The sequence below is a fragment of the Dreissena polymorpha genome, chromosome 9 (assembly GCF_020536995.1).
Source record: "Dreissena polymorpha isolate Duluth1 chromosome 9, UMN_Dpol_1.0, whole genome shotgun sequence".
Lineage (NCBI taxonomy): Eukaryota > Metazoa > Mollusca > Bivalvia > Myida > Dreissenidae > Dreissena > Dreissena polymorpha.
The window spans coordinates 101,018,681-101,037,703 of NC_068363.1; the positions used below are offsets into that span (position 1 = coordinate 101,018,681).

At 35.1% G+C, this 19,023-nt stretch overlaps 1 protein-coding gene across 1 annotated transcript; it reads right to left on the bottom strand.

Annotated features, from left to right (window-relative positions):
• Nucleotides 1-1,658: 1,658 nt before the first annotated feature.
• LOC127843768 (NF-kappa-B inhibitor-interacting Ras-like protein 1) lies at nucleotides 1,659-18,220 on the bottom strand. The gene is made up of 8 exons (XM_052373520.1): nucleotides 18,187-18,220; nucleotides 17,788-17,915; nucleotides 14,941-15,036; nucleotides 14,592-14,639; nucleotides 12,642-12,737; nucleotides 11,169-11,265; nucleotides 8,706-8,792; nucleotides 1,659-6,858 (listed from the first exon to the last, which is right to left on the bottom strand). Exons 2-8 carry the CDS (start codon nucleotides 17,884-17,886, stop codon nucleotides 6,794-6,796), a joined length of 588 nt encoding a protein of 195 aa, XP_052229480.1. The 5' UTR covers nucleotides 17,887-17,915; nucleotides 18,187-18,220; the 3' UTR covers nucleotides 1,659-6,793.
• Between the last annotated feature and the right edge of the window lie 803 nt (nucleotides 18,221-19,023).

A 19,023-nucleotide genomic window follows, 5' to 3' on the forward strand; every position in this document is an offset into this window, starting at 1 on the left:
GTTTGGTGTTCTTTTCATCGAGGCCTTTTTGTATTGTGTTGTTGATGTGATTGATTTCGGCTTTCTTAAATGCCTTTTTACATTCTTTTTGGAAGGATTTGAAGGTGTTCCATTGTTTACTTTTTTTAGCGTGTTTGTAGAGTCTTGATTTACGTCTGATCATTCTTTTCAGGTTTTTGTTAAGCCATGGTAGGGACTTGAGCTTCTTGCTCATTTTAGATGGTACGTGTTTATTAATTGACTTTTCAATGCCTGCTTTTAGAGTGTCCCATAGTGACTGAATGGTTGAATCTTTGCTTTCTGCTTCAGTAACGACTGTGGCTGAGAGATGCTGCATGTCCTCGTTGATGCTATCCCAGTTTGCTTTGGAGAAAATGAAAATCTTTCGAGGCTTTTGTTTAATCTTCTGGGGGATGATATCTATGTCAGTAACCACCATGGCATGGTCGCTTATACCAGGGACTGATGATGAAGTTTTAACTAGAGAAGGGTTGTTAGTGAATACGAGATCGAGAATGTTGTTGTTTCTAGTAGGTTGGTCGTGGACTTGGGTTAGGCGATGTTCTATGGATAGGTCTACCAAGGCTTGTTGGACATCTCTATCAGTGGCTCCTTTTTTCACAATCAGGTTGGGCCAGTCAATATCTGGGCAGTTAAAGTCGCCGGCTAAGATGATGTACTTTTCTTTAGCAGTTGATGTTAGATGGCGGATAGATTCGTCTAGTTTATGGATGATGTTGATGTTGCGTTGAGGCATATAGAAGGAACATAAGTATAAGTCCTTTCCCTTCCAGGTTTGTACTTTGGACCAGACTATTTCACAATCAGTGGTGAGATGTGGTTGGGCGTCCATCATGATGTTGGCACTCGCAGCAGTAAATACTCCTCCACCCACGGTTGATGTTCTGTCGTTCCGGTGTACAGTCAGGTTTGGCGGGAACACTTCGCTCGACAGGATGGCATTTTTATCCGGATCAGCACCTGGTTTTATTCCGCGCAGCCAGGACTCTGTGCCACATATTAGGTCTGGTCATAGTTGACAGGAAGGCATGTTTTACACTTTTTACCATTATTCAGGTGTTATCTTGCGGAGATAATGGTAGGGCATGAATAGGTGTTCACTACTGAATCCCTGAAATATGATACACTTGAAGACTATAGTAAACCATTGCACTAGAAAAGGTTACATTCCACTAAGAAACGGCCGAAAAAAAAAGTTGCAAAAACAGTCGATTTTGATTTGTGTCAAGTTCTTTCTTGCATTGTACATGACATATCTTTTTTATTGCATAAATCGATTCCGCTTAGAATGGCCTTTAAGAAAAGGTATGGTTATGGGGGTCTCTATGTGCAAAATGTTGCATTTATTTTCGCTCAAAGTTGTCGCTTTTACATTGAATTATATAGGGAAACTATTTGGTGTATTATGACCTTATTTGTTTCGAAATTGTTAGCAGCATGCATTAACCCGTAAACCCGTCAAAACTATCATAATCTGAAGTAGCAACAGCAGTTATAGAATCACTACCGCAACACTTTCACTAACTGAAATTATATATACCGGTATATATATATATCTTTTCACAAAACAATTATATATATATATGTTTGAAGATGACAACATGTGGGTGATTTTCAATCAAGAAAAAACACGAACGTAATATCTTTTCATGTATTGTCACATAACAATAAATATATAACTACATGTACCTAAACAAACATACACACAATTTGAATCAAGTTCATATTGCACCATGCATATCATACGTTATAAGTATTTGGCAACAAATAAATTGATAAGATGAAAGTTGGATGTGCCACAACAAGTTTCGTAAAACGAAATTAATATTAAATTAACTGCGCAATCATGGTCAATTTTGCTCCCTATCAGATTTTTTGTTCAAGCACAGCTGTTGTTTTTCACATTCATGTTGGTTAAGCCAACATACTTAACAATATATAATGCTTATTTTTTTTAACGAGTTAAAAGTACAAAGTGATAGTATGTAATAAGGTGAAACGAGTTTGAAAGAGATGTTTATCAATTATGTAAAAAATAACTGGTATTATTATTTCTCTCAACCCTGATTATAAAAAAATATTTTCCTAGATCAGTCTGGCTCGCACTAGATTCTGAGTACACATTTAGTCAAACAACTGATCAGTTAGGTGTGGCCTTATATAAACCAACATAAAGTAAGACATGTAACAGTGGTACAAAAAAAAACCTGATGTCTCTTGCAGCATTATGTAGCAATAAAAAATTGGCCCTTGTGCTTGGCAATTTTTTACAACAGGGGCATTTTTTGACAAAAATTGCAGAGAACCAGAAGAAAATACCAAATATGAAATATTTGGCTTTTGCGATATTAGAGTAATCTGAAGTTATGTTGCTATATTATTTAAGACTATAAAAACAAGTTGACCACATGAATGTGGCAAGTCATGAACCCAGGGTCACTAGATGTCAGTATACAATGTAACAAACCATATATAACACATGTGGATGTTTTTGTTTCAAAGATGTATGATAATTGATATATTGTGGCTCATTAAGTCTATAGTAAAACTAATATAGTAAGAGAAATTCTTGATTGAGAAAAAATGCATTTCTTTATAATTATTAATGCAGGTCAATGCAAATTGAGCAGGCACAACTTCATATCATAAGAAACAATGTCTATAAATTTGAAAATTGTAAAATGAAAACTCTATGAGAAATTCTGCAAACAAGTTTGTGTTGATTCTTAGTTGAAAGAGGCATAACTTTTTGTAATTTTCAACCCATGATGGTAAAAATTTCACATGTTCAAATTCATGCAATAAGGAACAATGTCTGCACGTTTGAAAGTTGATAATTTTAAAAGTGTAGTAGAATGTCTGCAGCTAAATTTGTAATAACCAACAGACAGACGTACAGACGTCCATCCATTGTGATCCCTTTACTTTGTAACAGGGAGTATACCGGTAATAAGGTCAAGGTATATAATTAATACAGCTATATTAAGTTCAAAACAAATAAATGGAAGCATTTCATTATTGACAATCGTGATGGCCCACGTATTTTGCACACATTTAATATTTAAATTCGGTGAAGCAAATTAAGTGCACATTTCCCACCATAACAAGGTATGGGCAATTACCATGTTAACTTAGCATGTCCTTTTCCATTTGTTCTATCCTATATCTGCTATTTCCGCATGTTTTCATGCCTCATAAATATAAGTGAATAAAGGCTTACTTCACATGGAAACAAAATGATATAAATCCCACTGTCAAAACACAGCTACAGTAACTATGAAAACAGAAACACATATTTGGAAATAACAATGATTTAAAGCATTTAAACCATACACAAGCCAAGTAAACTACAGTGTATCTAAAAGCAGTTAACAATAATTTATTATGACAATTCTGAGATTTAATTAATAGGGCCAAACATAAAAATATGTTTGTTTCTATGTTAGACCAAGGTCTAATAGTGCTTGGTAGGAAGGTATGGAAATTGATTTTGTTAACTATTAACATATATTTTGTACTTGTAGATTAAAATGGACGAGATTGTAAAATATATAACTAGACAAATCTCACAATTATTGAGTTTTCATAAAATAATTCAAAAATAATAAATCACATACTGTTGAAATGAATATATATTTGTTTTTTAACAAAAACAAGTAAGTAAACCAACTGTTTACTTTTGACAAAATGTTCTCTAGTCTTAAAAGCACTTGGTGTTATCTTCCATGATGGTTACAGTGTTTTTTGCGCTGTTGATTTACTGTGTTGTAAACACGAGCAGATCGAGAACCACAGTAAGGTAGATAAGTAAACATTGCATTTTTACATAATTTCTCAATATAATCAGTAGAAATATTTTACCACAAATTAAAAAAGAACATCTGGTCGTTGCAATTCCAGTGTGTTGGTTGGGATGGGGAAACAAACATATTTCTATTTTTGGCCAATTCAAAGATCAAGTGTTTGAACATAGGAATAATAATCAATTTTTTTATGCAAAAATGCTGAGAAATATTACACAAGAGATGTGTTTGTCAGAAACACAAAGCCCCTTTCTGTCCCGCTTTGAAGCCATATATTTGACCTTTGACCTTGAAGGATGATCTTGACCTTTCATCACTCAAAATGTGCAGATCCGTGAGATACACATGCATCCCAAATATCAAGTTGCTATCTTCAATATTGCAAAGTTATGACCAATTTTAAAGTTTTCAAACGGACAGACAGACTGACGGATGGACTGATGGACAGTTAAAAAACTATATGCCATCCTTCGGGGGCATAAAAATAAGTAGGGAGAAACTGAACTACTATTTTTTATATTGCTGTTGATTCTGAACTAAAATGTTTAAACAAGAGGGCCAAAATGGCCCTAGTTCGCTCACCTGAGAGGAGTTGGTTCATTCAATCTTTACCAAATGTCAAACTTGACCTAGATATTGTCCAGACAAACATCCTTGTCAAGTTTCATCATTATTTCATCTGCGAGTCATGATCAATGTACCTATAAAGTTTCATGATCCTAGGCGTAAGCATTCTTGAGTTATCATCCAGAAACCATTTTTCTAAGTTGAGTCACCGTGACCTTGACAGCCATTGTAAGAATACGTTTTTTGGCACTGTGACCTTGACCTTTGACCTAGTGACCTGATAATCAATAGGAGTCATCTGTGAGTTAGATCAATATACCTATGACGTTTCATGAACCTAGGCATAAGCGTTCTTGAGTTATCATCCAGAAACCATTTTACTATTTCAGGTCACCATGACCTTGACCTAGTGACCTGATAATCAATAGGGGTCATCTGCCAGTCATGATCATTGTACCTATGAAGTTTCATGATCCTAGGCATAAGCGTTCTTGAGTTATCATCCAGAAACCATTTTACTATTTCAGGTCACCGTGACCTTAACCTTTGACGTAGTGACCTGAAAGTCAATAGGGGTCATCTTCGAGTCATGATCAATGTACCTATGAAGTTTCATGATCCTAGGCATAAGCGTTCATGAGTTATCATCTGGAAACGATTCTACTATTTCGGGTCACCTTGACCTTTGACCTAGTGACCTGAAAATCAGTAGGGGTCATCTACGAGTCATGATTAATGTACCTATGAAGTTTCATGATCCTAGGCCCAAGCGTTCTTGAGTTATCATCCGGAAACCATTTTACTATTTCGGGTCATCGTGACCTCTGACCTAGTGACCTGAAAATCAATAGGGGTTATCTGCGAGTCATGATCAATGTATCTATGAAGTTTCATGATCCTAGGCATAAGCGTTCTTGAGTTATCATCCGGAAACCATTTTACTGCTTTGGGTCACCGTGACCTTTGACCTAGTGACCTGAAAATCAATAGGGGTCATCTGCAAGTCATGATCAATGTATCTATGAAGTTTCATGATCTTAGGCAAAAGTGTTCTTGAGTTATCATCTGGAAACCATTTTACTATTTCGGGTCATCGTGACCTTGACCTTTGACCTAGTGACCTGAAAATCAATAGGGGTCATCTGCGAATCATGATCAATGTACATATGAAATTTCATGATCCTTGGCATAAGCACTCATGAGTTATCATCCAGAAACCATCTGGTGGACGGACGGACTGACATGAGCAAAACAATATACATGCTCTTCTGTGAAGGGGGGGGGGGGGGGCATAATGAGAAAACTGCCCCCCCCCCCTCCGAGCAGCCATGTTATTCAATTGACCGGAACCATTTTTTAACTCAACTCTTGTATCAAGGAAACAAATGTTCTGAGCAATTTTCATGAAAAATGGGCCAAACATGTGACTTCTACTGTGTTCACATGTTTTCACTATATACATATAGAGAAAAATGCCCGGCCCACTGACGGCCATGTTTTTTCACCGATCCCGACCATTTTTGAACTCGTCCGAGATATCAATAAAATCAATACTTAGACCAACTTTCATGATGATTGGGCAAAAATTGTGACTTCTAGAATGTTTACAGGGTTTCTCCATAGCCAAATAGGGAAAACTGCCACTATATACATATAGAGAAAAATGCCCCGTCCACTGGCGACCATGTTTTTTCACCGATCTCAACCATTTTTGAACTCGTCGGACACATCAATTGAACCAATGTTTTGACCAACTTTCATGATGATTGGGCAAAAATTGTGACTTCTTGAGTGTTTAAAAGGTTTCTCTTTAGCCAAATAAGGAAAACTGCCCCGCCCACTGGCGGCCATGTTTTTCAACGGATCGGAAACACTTTTGAACTCAACCAACATATCATTAAGACAAACATTTTGACAAAGTTACATAAAGATTGGGCATGAAATGTGACTTCTAAAGTGTTTACAAGGTTTTTCTTTTTTTTGACCTAGTGACCTAGTTCTTGACCCGGCACAACCCAGTTTCGAACTCGGCCGAGATTTCATTGAGACAAAGCGTCTGACCAAGTTTCATGAAGATGGGACATGAAATGTGACCTCTAGAGTGTTTACAAGCAAATGTTTACGGACGGACGGACATACGATGGACAAAGACTGGTCACAAAAGTTCACCTGAGCAATCAGGTGAGCTAAAAATAGGTATTCAAGCAATAGCCTAAGAAAGATTCTTTAAAACCTTAAATATTCCAACAATACTGTTTTAACTGCAACAGTTTTCATATAACATCCAGGAAAAAAGTATTTATAATATTCTGCTAAATTTCATCTTGACAAAGTACAACCTCTCTTAAATGATTACACAATATATAACATATGTGTAAAGCTATGAAGGCAGTTGACATGTTTCATTCGACAGTCGTAGCATTGCTGGCACCCTTGGCCTTTCGGCTGGGCAGGAAACCAGTTTTATCTGTGAGAAAAAAGGGAGCACAGTTTAAATACACGTACAAGCAGGGCTACAGATAATTTTTCGGGCAGGGGGTATTTCACCCCGTTTTTTAAAGCTGGGGGTATTTTACCCCTCAAGAATTTGTTGTGGGGGTATTTAAAAATTTGAAAGTGTAATGAGAGGTACCGGCTTAAAAACAACTCCAAACACAAGCTTTCTTACTAAAATCAATGCAATTAACAATAAATTTACCCAAAATAAAACGGCAGAATAGCGATAAAGCAATGAATTCATCTCTTTTAACTTAAGTCACACTACTAGGAGCTGAGACAATGAGTATTTTTCCCAATTTGTTGTCCATTTTGGCTTCAGTTTTGATGCCATATTTGTTTATGAATGGTACTGATCGGAACATTCTACAAGATCCGTGTTATTGCGTGACACATTTTAATAGAGTTAAATGCGTAACTGATATTTTCAAGGCTTATTGGTATGCTCTGGAAATATTTTGTAAGCATTTTTCAGGAAAACTGATGCGTATTTACACAAATACGCCCCTAATATGGAGCCCTGCGTACCAGCCTCCCTCTGGAAAGAATGGAGCTTAATGAATGTGCATACAGTGTGCTCCAATATTAGCCTGTGAAATTTGCACAGACTTATCAGGGACTTTAGTGGTTACTTAGACTTTAGGGGCTGCAGGTTAAGCTTTAGAGATTACTTAGACTAAATTGGATGCAGGTTAAGCTTTAGAGATTACTTAGACTAAATAGGATGCAGGTAAAGCTTTAGAGATTACTTAGACTAAATAGGATGCAGGTAAAGCTTTAGAGGTTACAGAGACTCAAGAGGCTGCAGGTAAAGCTTTAGAGATTACTTAGACTAAATAGGATGCAGGTAAAGCTTTAGAGGTTACAGAGACTCAAGAGGCTGCAGGTAAAGCTTTAGAGATTACTTAGACTAAATAGGATGCAGGTAAAGCTTTAGAGGTTACAGAGACTCAAGAGGCTGCAGATAAAGCTTTAGAGATTACTTAGACTAAATAGGATGCAGGTAAAGCTTTAGAGATTACTTAGACTAAATGGGATGCAGGTAAAGCTTTAGAGATTACTTAGACTAAATTGGATGCAGGTAAAGCTTTAGAGAATACTTAGACTAAATTGGATGCAGGTAAAGCTTTAGAGGTTACAGAGACTCAAGAGGCTGCAGGTAAAGATTCAGAGATAACTTAGTTTTAAGGGGCTGCAGGTAAAGCTTATAAGATTACAGAGACTTAAGGGACAGGCTGCCTCTTAAGTCTAAGTAACATCTAAAGCTTTAACTGATGGCCCTCGAGTCTCTGTAACCTCATAAGTTTGGGGCTGCAGGTAAAGCTTTATTATGTGAAGCTGTGAAGGTAGTTGACACATTACATTTGACAGTATTAATTTACACTTTGAGGATGCAGATGTATTAATTTACACTTTGAGGATGCAGATACATTTTAGAGGCGAGTGGTTACAAGAAAGACTTTAAAGCAGGTAAAGCATAAGAGGTAATAAGAAATACTTAAGATACAAGTAAATTTTTAGAGGTTACATCAACCTTAAGAGGTTACAATAAATGCTTTAGAGGTAACAAAGAAAGCCTTTTAGTTCACTAGGACGGCTTTTGTGTTTAAAATTATGTTGTTGTTTTTTTAAAGATACATTAATATGTTTAAAAAATATTAATGAGAAAATGAAAGCTTACAGTGAAGAGAAAACTTAAATTGTTATGCGGATTTCTTGGTTTAAAATGAAGGATTTATAATTTACAGGAAAGGTTTTTGTATTGAAAGGGATTTTGAGGTTGAAGATAAGACTTGAGATGTTTCAGAAAGTTCTTACTAGGTGGCTGAGTAATTCTTGATGTAAGCCATACAAAAGGCTCCACTAGTGACTGCCTATTTGTCACATTTGCCTCCCAAAGTCGAACTGAAATAAAAAATGGCTTTGGAAAATGCACAAGAATGCTTGGGTTTAAGGTTGCAAACATCATTTAGACATACATTGAAGATTTGATAATCTTTTGTTATTAATATTTGTACACCCATACTGGGTATATATACATAACAAGAGGGCCTGAAAGGCCCAAAGTCGCTCACCTGAGATTCAAAGGAACTGACCTGTTCTGTGCAGCCCAAGATGTCATTAGAACAAAATGTTCTTACCAACTTTCATGACTAGTGAACACCCTGGCAGCCACGTTTTTTAAACAGACCAGAACCATTTTCATACACATCTAAGATATCATTTAAACAAATATACTGACAAAGTTTCATGAAGATTCATAAGTTCATATAAGGAAAAATGCCCCACCCACTGGTGGCCATGTTTTTCAAGCAACTGGAACCGATTTTGAACTTGTCCAAAATATCATTTGGACAAATCTTCTGACAAAGTTTCATGATGATTGTACAATAAATATGGTTTCTAGAGTGTTAATAAGGTTTAACTATAGCTATATAAGGAAAAATGCCACGCCCCCTTGGCAGCAATGTTTTTCCACCAACTGGCACCATTTTCGAACTCATCCAAGATATCATTGGGACAAATCATCTGACAAAGTTTTATGATGATCGGACAATAAATGTGGCCTCTAGAGTGTTAACAAGGATTTACTAAAGCATGTTATATAGCCATATTAGGAAAAATGCCCCGTCCCCTGGTGGCCATGTTTTTTAAGCAACTGAAACCATTTTTGAACTCACCCTAGATATCATTGGAACAAGTCTTCTGACCAAGTTTCATTAAGATCGAATAATAAATGTGGCCACTAAATTAACAAGGTTTTACTATAGCAATTTAAGGAAAAATGCCCCGCCCCCTGGCGGCCATGTTTTTCAACCAACCAGCATCATTTTTGAACTCGTCCACAATATTATTGGGATGAATCTTCTGACCAAGTTTCATGAGTATCGGACAATAAATGTGGCCTCTAAAGTGTTCACAAGGTTTAACTATAGCCATATATAGCCATATAAGGAAAAATGCCCCGCCCCTTGGCACCCATGTTTTTCAAGCAAATGTAACCATTTTCAAACTCATCCAAGATATCATTGAGACCAATCTTCTGACCAAATTTCATGAAGATTGGACAATAAATGTGACCTCTAGAGTGTTCACAAGCTTTTACTATAGCCATATATAGCCATTTAAGGAAAAATGCCACGCCCCTTGGCAGCCATGTGTTTAAAGCAAACGTAACCATTTTCAAACTCATTCAAGATATCATTGAGACCAATCTTCTGACCAAATTTCATGAAGATTGGACAATAAATGTGGCCTCTAGAGTGTTAACAAGGTTTTACTATAGCCATAGAAGGAAAACTGCCCCGCCCCATAGCGGCCTTGTTTTTTCACCGATCTGGACCATTTTCGAACTCGTCCGAGATATCAATGATACCAATGTTTTGACCAAGTTTCATGATGATTGGGCAAAAGTGACTTCTAGAGTGTTCACAAGGTTTCTCCTTAGCAATATAAGGAATACTGCTCCGCCCCCTGGCGGCCATGTTTTTCTTGAACTCAACCAACATATCATTTAGACAAACATTTTGACAAAGTTACATGAAGATTGGGCATCAAATGTGACTTCTACAGTGTTCACAAGGTTTTTCTTTTTTTTGACCTAGTGACCTAGTTTTTGACCCAGCATGACCCAGTTTCGAACTCAGTCGAGGTATCAATGAGACAAATGTTCTGACCAAATTTCATGAAAATCAGACAACAAGTGTGTTCACAAGGCAAAATGTTGACGACAAACGACGCACGAAAGGCGATCACAAAAGCTCACCATCAGCACAACGTGCTCAGGTGAGCTAAAAAGAATACATTAATCGCCTTCGATCATGATATCATCAGTTCTGTCCATTCCAAGAAAGTTATTGTACATTTTTATTGCCAGTAATTAAAAAACATCTGTAAGTTCATTAGAGGAAATGGACTCTAAAGTGCTCAAATTTCTTTGGACACAATCAAGCTTAACATAGCTCAAGCTTAACACAGTAATGATAAATACCCCCTGATGCAAGTTTGAAAGTTGTCTCTTGAAAAGCATATCAGAACTTAAGTCTTGCAAGTTAGTGCCTGTAGACAGTAGGACAGACTAACCTCCATGATGAACTCAGTATACCTAACAAACTTTGTTAAGGGGGGGGGGAGTATAGAAATAAATATTTTTACCAAATGATTAAATGTGAACTTAATTCAAGGTAGTTATATTTGACAACTGCAGGTGCCAGTAACCCTTCCTATAAAGTTGATGATACTGATCCAGCCCCTACCTGATGACACTGATCCAGCCCCTACCTTTTTGCTGGGCTGCCCAGGACTGTGCAGTGTTGAAGTCCACCTGCCTGGCATCCTGCATCTCGCTGCGATTGTTGCCGATTGCGATTATGTGAACCTTGAACAGACAAATACTTGTATTTAATTGCCTAACTGCATGCTGGATTACCCAGACTGTTACCAATGCCAATTTAACTGATATGAATACCAAGTAAATGGATTTTTTTTTATTCAAAGCTGTTTTAGCAATTTAAAAAAATGCTTGCTAATGTTTTAATGGAGTTATTCACTTAATATGTTAACAACTGTCACATGTTTTAATCACATGCTATAGCCTGTTTCCCATGTAATACAACCATTACATATCATATTTGTTTTATATTACACATGTGTAATACAACATTTTTAAGCGTTTTCATTGGCTTAGTTTTTCTTTATTGACCAATCGCACTTTGTTATTTTGCTAAAATGACGTTGCAACATCAAATGACGTCACAAAATGTAAACAACATTCAGGATTTATCATTTTGTTTGCGTAAATATTTATTTAATTTGGTCCATTAAAAGCATGTGATAACAAAGATCTGACACTCGTTGTCATATCATACCATATTTTATTAAACTCGTGTAGGAAATAGGTTAGTAAGCTCGCCAAAGGCTGGCTTACTAACAAAATTCCTGAACTCGTTTAATAAAATATGGTATGATATGACAACTCGTGCCAGATCCTATATATAGAGAATAATAGGTTGGTGACGTGGATGGAGAATGGTTATCTGGCAAGTCGGAGGAATTTATTGCGTGAGCCGAAGGCAAACCCGATAAGATCCTCCGACGAGCCAGATAACCATTCTCCATCTACGTCACCACCCCATTATTCTATTTATCCTGTCACATTTACAACATTCGTTGAAATGTTTTTAAAATATCTAGTTTTCGAGTATTTTGTGTTTAAATATGTAATATGGTAAACATCACGCGCGAAAAAAACATTGTGACGTCACGTCAAGCAAAGCACTTAGGCTAGCTTCCATCTTGTTAAAACACACAGAAATCGAGTTACTTGTAATTAATTCAATACACAAAGATGAAATTATGCTGTTTAAATAATAATGTTTTTTACATGTATTTGGTATTTTATTAATAGAAAAAAAGTATATTATATTGATAGAAAATAATAAATGCATGCGCATGCGCGGATAGCAACTGACGGATATTCGAGGTCACGTGGTCATCTAGCCTAATATCTTTTGGGATATTAGGTTACCTGGTTATAGGGCTGGTTTAAAGGCATGTGACAGGATAAATATATTTAAAGTTGAAACTGATTTATGTTTTTTTTTAATAAATTGCATCATAGAAAACCATTAATGATGACCTGATTACTGCACACATATAACGCCTTGCATTTAGCTTTCTTCATTTAAATAGTCCTTTAAGTGTTTAGTTATTTATCAAATTAAAACCAATGGTTTGCCATTAATCACAATGCACCTCTTTTTTATCCCGATTTTTGTCAATGTCTTTCTTGAGCTTATCCAGTTTTTGAAAGGAATCCCAGCTGGTGACATCATACACTAAAATGAAGCCCTGAAAAACATGGAATAAGTATTATTTTTTAAATTAAAAATGTTTCTTCACATAAATGATTATTAGAAACACCATCTACCAGGACAAAAGAGAAATCGGAAAATGTTCTATTACAATTGTAAAGATATCCCAAATGGGTTGCAACATGTGATATCTGATTTACCGACACATTTCTGTTATCAAATTTAAGGTTATTAATTCTGCAGGACACAATATTGATAATTTAGTCCAACATACTGTTTATTTAAATTTTTACATGGAAATAGATTTATTAAATTAACAATATCACATTAGCATTATGTGAAGTTATATCAACATTATAGAGTACAGTTGTTTTTTACCATTCAAAGGTCTTTGCTTGAGTCACATGTTTATATTAATACAACAGCACATTAATTAAATACAACTTTGTAAAAAAACATTATAAAATGTATGCCCGAATATTTTTTTGTTTTATAAAAAGCCAATAAATAAAACATTTGGTCTGTTTTTTGTAGTTGTTATTGTTCACTTTTCAAACAGACCCGCATGCCCACCCCCTTTTCAATTTTCCAATTTTCGAGACTATGTGTTTAATTAAAGTACCAGACGTCGCTTTTGAATACCTATTGGAGGCACAATGGTGTAAGAATAATTTAATGTCAAGGTTGTATTTTAAGGTCAAATGTTTAACATATGATACAGGCTTATCAGAGCTATAACTTTTATATGTATTGAAGGATTTCAAAATAACTAGGCAAAACGTTAACCTATATCAGACAATATGTTACACAAACAGATTTTTGTAAGATCAAGGTTATACTACAAGGTTAGAGTTCAAAAATAGCATTTATAAGCTAAAATATGTCCATTTATAGCTATATATTTCTCATGTATTAAACAATTTCAAAATAACTTGAAACGTTTTCAAAATAACTTCATACTATTGTTACCCTATATCAGTTGATGTTAAAAACACAAAATATTGGCATATATATTTTAAAAGTCAAGCTCATGCTTCATGGTCAAATACAAAAAAATCATAATACACAATATATGCAGGTTTTGCCAATATATATATATATAAATTGTATCAAAGCAAAACACCCAACTGTTGACACTTTATGGACAACAAATTAATTCAAAGATCAAACTCATTAAAAATATTAATTTACAAAATATTCAACACCAACTGTGCAGCCAACCATTGAAATAATAAGTAAACATGTAAATGTTACAAACATAAAGATTACATAGCCTGTAAAATCATTGGTAAGCATATTACTTTCAGAAAAACAATTCAAAACAAGGTATAATATATCAACACACAAACACACTCAACTGTTCATGATTTACAGATAATTAATTTATTTTTAAATTAAACAAGAGATGTGTTTGTCAGAAACACAATGCCCTCTATTGCGTCGCTTTGATTTTTTTTTTAAGATTTTTTTTACCTTTGACCTTGAAGGATGACCTTGAACTTTCACCACTCAAAATGCGCAGCTCCATGAGATACACATATCAAATATCAAGTTGCTATCATCAATATTGCAAAAGTTATTACCATGGTTAAAGTTTTGTGACACATACAATGACAGACAGACAGGCCAAAAACAATATACCCCCTATCATTCGATCTGGGGGCATAACAAGTTTGTAATTAAAAAAAATAACCAGCTGAGCATGTACTTTGCTGCCAACCTGCAAAATACTTCATACAAATTTGGCTTGCAGAAAAACATGTCCTATAAATTACACTTAGGAAAGGGGGTGGGGGAGCAAAGACCCTACCACTATCCAGCGATCTAATGCAATTGATTAATTCACATAATTCTGTATCAATTTTGGTTGGTAACAAAATGTACTACTTACATCAGGGAAAGTTAGATAGTGTTTTGGCATGTCAGTCTTAGTCCCATCCTGGAAAAAAGATCCAGTATTTTTTATGAAACGTGTCTTACAAATGAAAACAAAAGGTGATGATGATTCATCTTTTTTTAAACCAATACATGATTCAAAATTACAATGCTCAGTTCTTTTAATGTTAGAAAGTTTATCAAATCTTGTAACAAATACAACAGATCCCGTTGTGATTGATCACACCAGTCACTGAGACAAGGTTGTTTTGAGATTTCTTAGAAATTATTGAAACATTAAGACATTTTAATATTGTATTATTACTGGTATGTATCATTTGAAACAATAAACTACTCGCACTAACCAGTCCACCGGTATCAAAGATTCTGACTTTCTCTTTAACCCCTCTGTCAGTCTCAATCATTGCTGTGTAGATATCTTCAATTGTGGAATGCATCGGCTGAAAGAGAATACTGACTTGTTCTTCTTCAATGTTTGAACAGTGGGAAACATCTTTTTAATTTGTGAATCAATTCATAATATGTTATGCCTGTTGTTTACCATGAAATCATATTTAAGAAAATGCAAATTTATTTTTTTGGTCAAAAATGTTATCTGCACTGTTTTCTGTATCTTGCAATTGTAAAAGGCAACTTTTTATTTCAGCATTGTAAATGTTCTGGTCTTCCCAAGTCTTAGTGTTAATTTAAGAGCAAAGACAAGGGCAATGTCAAATAATCATTATTGAAAATTTGTATAGAATTTAACAATTTTACTAATGGATAATACACCTGACTGGTTGAATTAGCAGTGCCCAAAATAATTCTTTGGGCAATAGGGTTTTCAACTTTTCACCCATTGATTTTGAAAAATAGGGTGATTTCATTCTTGAAATAGGGTGAAATGTGTTATACAAATGTCAGGCCTTTTTCTGTCTATTTTGGGAAAAAGTACCAAGCAAAATTGGGATTTTTCGAGTTGTGAAATCTTCCAAATTGGGAAGAATTTTCATCAACAAAAGCATTATTTGGACAGGGGGTTTTCCAGTCATTTTGAATAAAAATCATATGATGAATTATGGTTATATAATTTGTAGGTTGTTCAAAAAATAAAATTTAGATATAGAGTCTAATAATTATAAGTCATAAGACTTCTTTCTAAAAAAAAAATATTTTTTTTAAATTGGGATTTTTTTATGATAATTGGGAAAAAATATGCATATTTGGCATTGGGAATGGGTCCAACTATCCGAACCGTTAGATAAGCAGAAAAAGGCCTGAATGTATACCGTAAAATAATTGCTGCTTTAATTCTGTTGAAGCTGCACACTGGTATTGATTCAATAAAACTGTAAACTATCATAATTAACTTTAATAAACTTTAATAAAATGATGTTTCATAACATCTTTAATCCTTAAAACTGTCCATAATATAAACTTTAAACTTTAATTTATAAAAAAACAGATGTTAACTGACATCTTTGGCTCAACAATCGTGACCGTCTTTAGACCTTTCTTAGACATTTCTAATTCGAATCTTAATAGAAACTGAAAGTACAGACACTTTTCAAATACATGCAATGAGCGACATATTAAGTCAGATTGAGAATGCATGTCGTCATAAATAATTTGGTCAGACACTTTAATGAAATGTAGTCCACAGAGCGTTTGAATAACTTTGACTGTTTTCCTGCACCGTCATCCAGGTGCATGCTGAATGAAAGCGTCCCCACGTTACGATAATAATTCCAAAAAAAAATACCAAAATTGAGCAAAGCATTTTCAATCCACACTATTGTATCGTACACACCAAATTTGATGAATCTGCAGAGTAAAAGTCAAATTGGTTGCGTTTACAATACATATGATAGTGCATTTTTTTGCGTTTTTAAACATTTTAATAGGGTGAAAGACACAGATCACAGCTTATCTGGGGCATTGACATGCATTTAAAAATCAAGCTTGCTGCATGGCATTGATCCCATGATGTTGCAAACAGGCGAGAGGAGTTTTACACCCTTGCAGTAAAGTCACTAAAGAGAATATATACAGTGAAAACTCGCTATTAAGACCACTTGTGGGACTTTTCAAAAGTGGTCTTAATAGCGAGGTGGTCTTAATTCTGAGTTTTCATGAATTTGATGGACATATAATTACAACAACGTAAATATTCACTGAACTTTTATCTGTTTGCATACAATATAACAGTCATCCGTTTATACATTGTATTTATACATTGTACAAAGGTAGTATTTCAAGTTGTTCATTAAAGAAGTGTAAATACATGTATATGTACTTTTCATCAAGATCCTTGATGTTTACTTAACGAATGAGTCAATTGTCGTCTGCTTAGCATTTTGTCGAATAAAAGTCGAGATTTTCTTTTTAGAATAGCTTGAACCCGAGTCTTTCCAATGCCGAATAAATCGTCGTTGAGATTTCCCATCACTTGCGTCGATCAAATCAATCTTTTCTTTTAAACACAACTCTTTCCGTTTTCGCTTATCCATTTTGATTAACGATATGGTATAAAAGTCGGTTTTTATATCCATCACGAACAAAACCGTGTTACTCAAATATCCTAACTGTTAAATTATTCGCCGTAATAAATCTTTAAAGTGTGTACCAAACAACTACCAATTTACCCATCAAAGACTCAATAATAATAATAGCTAATTGTCAATCAAGGGTTAAAATTATAACAAGTGCCGAAAATCTAACACCTGTGTCGCAAATCGATGCCAAAAACCGTTGTCGTTAATTGTGGTTAATTGGGTCAGAATGGCTTCGTACACAAGCCCGATAGTACCACAACATCAGATCAAGTAAGGTGTGAAAATTACTGGTCGCTTGGCGGGTGTCAATTAAGAACAATATCGATAATTGGTACTGATTAAAGTGGTCGTAATAGCGGATTAGCGGGTTGGTCGGATTAGTGAGTGTAACGACCATTGAAATATAGAAGGAACAAATCGGGACTGAAAAATGGTGGTCGACTTAGCGAGTTGGTCGGAATACCGAGGTGGTCGTAAAGAGAGTTTTCACTGTATATATATATATATATATATATAAACTCTAATGCTGCTAGAAAACTTAGAATGTTTTTATTTTATTTAATCATGATCACTTTAAGATAATTGAATATGATCTTTTGTACTGTTGACAGCATGCAACACAACATAAATATGATCATAGTGCAATTGATTACTTACGGTGCCAATAATATGGTTTCCATACATAAGCTGCTCAATTATGGCAGTCTTTCCAACACCTGCATGGCCACACACCAATATCTTGCTGATTTTACCCATCACGAATATGACAGCTGTCACTAAACTTGCTAGAGAAAAACAAAATAAACCGTGACATTTTATGTATGCAGAAAACATAGCTTCTAAGCATAATTTATAGATGTGTCATCCGAATCCAGTAATCCGAAAACATATACAATGGCCGGTATTACAAATGCTCAAACGGTTATGCTTCGATTCTAAGCAACTTATTTTAGTGTTTAGAAAATGAGTATAAATTCAATTCTCATTTTTAAATACAATATTACAATATCAAATGTTTGATTTGTTTGTTCAAAATGACGTTTATGTAAAGTCTACCCTTTTCCCTTGTTGTTGTTGTCAATTCATGAGGTTACATTACACCATACAAATGACATCTGCTGTCACTATGGACCAGCAGACGATTTATTGCATAAATCAGCTATTGCGGAGAATTCCGATGATAGTCGATGTATCACAATTGATCTGCTGTCATCGTTTTCTAATATATTTCAGTCTACACTTTATTTAACATCCAGGTTGCGGTAGTGTACCAGGTCGCTGTGGTGTAGTGGAGAGGTGTCCGCCTAGCGATCAGAAGTTTGTGGGTTCGCTCCCTACTCGGGGAGTGTTCTCATTATCTCCTCCATAGACAAAAAGTACTGATTTTTCTCAGGAAACGGACTCGACAGTGTCCATATCTGCCTATAATAGGCATTCCTGTAATAGTCAGCAATTGACGGTAGGAAGTACGAAGTAGAAGAAGTTACTCTTAAAAGGAATTTATCCAAACGAAGTAAACTAGGTTCAAATTGATTGCAGTTTTACAGTGATCAGATTGCTCAATTTTCAACAATTAATTAAATCCTCTTCAAAATATGCGCCTCATAAGTTTGCAGGATATCGATGTTCCTTTTGGTTGCATGATACCAATTTAACGAATTATTAGTATGATACAGATGCTGAAACTTATTACATGTACATGATACCAAAGATCATACTTGCTACGAGATACCAAAGATCATACTTGCTACGAGATACCAATGCTCAAACTGGTAACATGGCAGTGATGCTCAAACTTGCTCCAAGATACCGATGCTCAAACTGGCTACAGGATACCAATGCTCAAACTGGGAACATTGCAGTGATGCTCAAACTGGCTCCAAGATACCGATG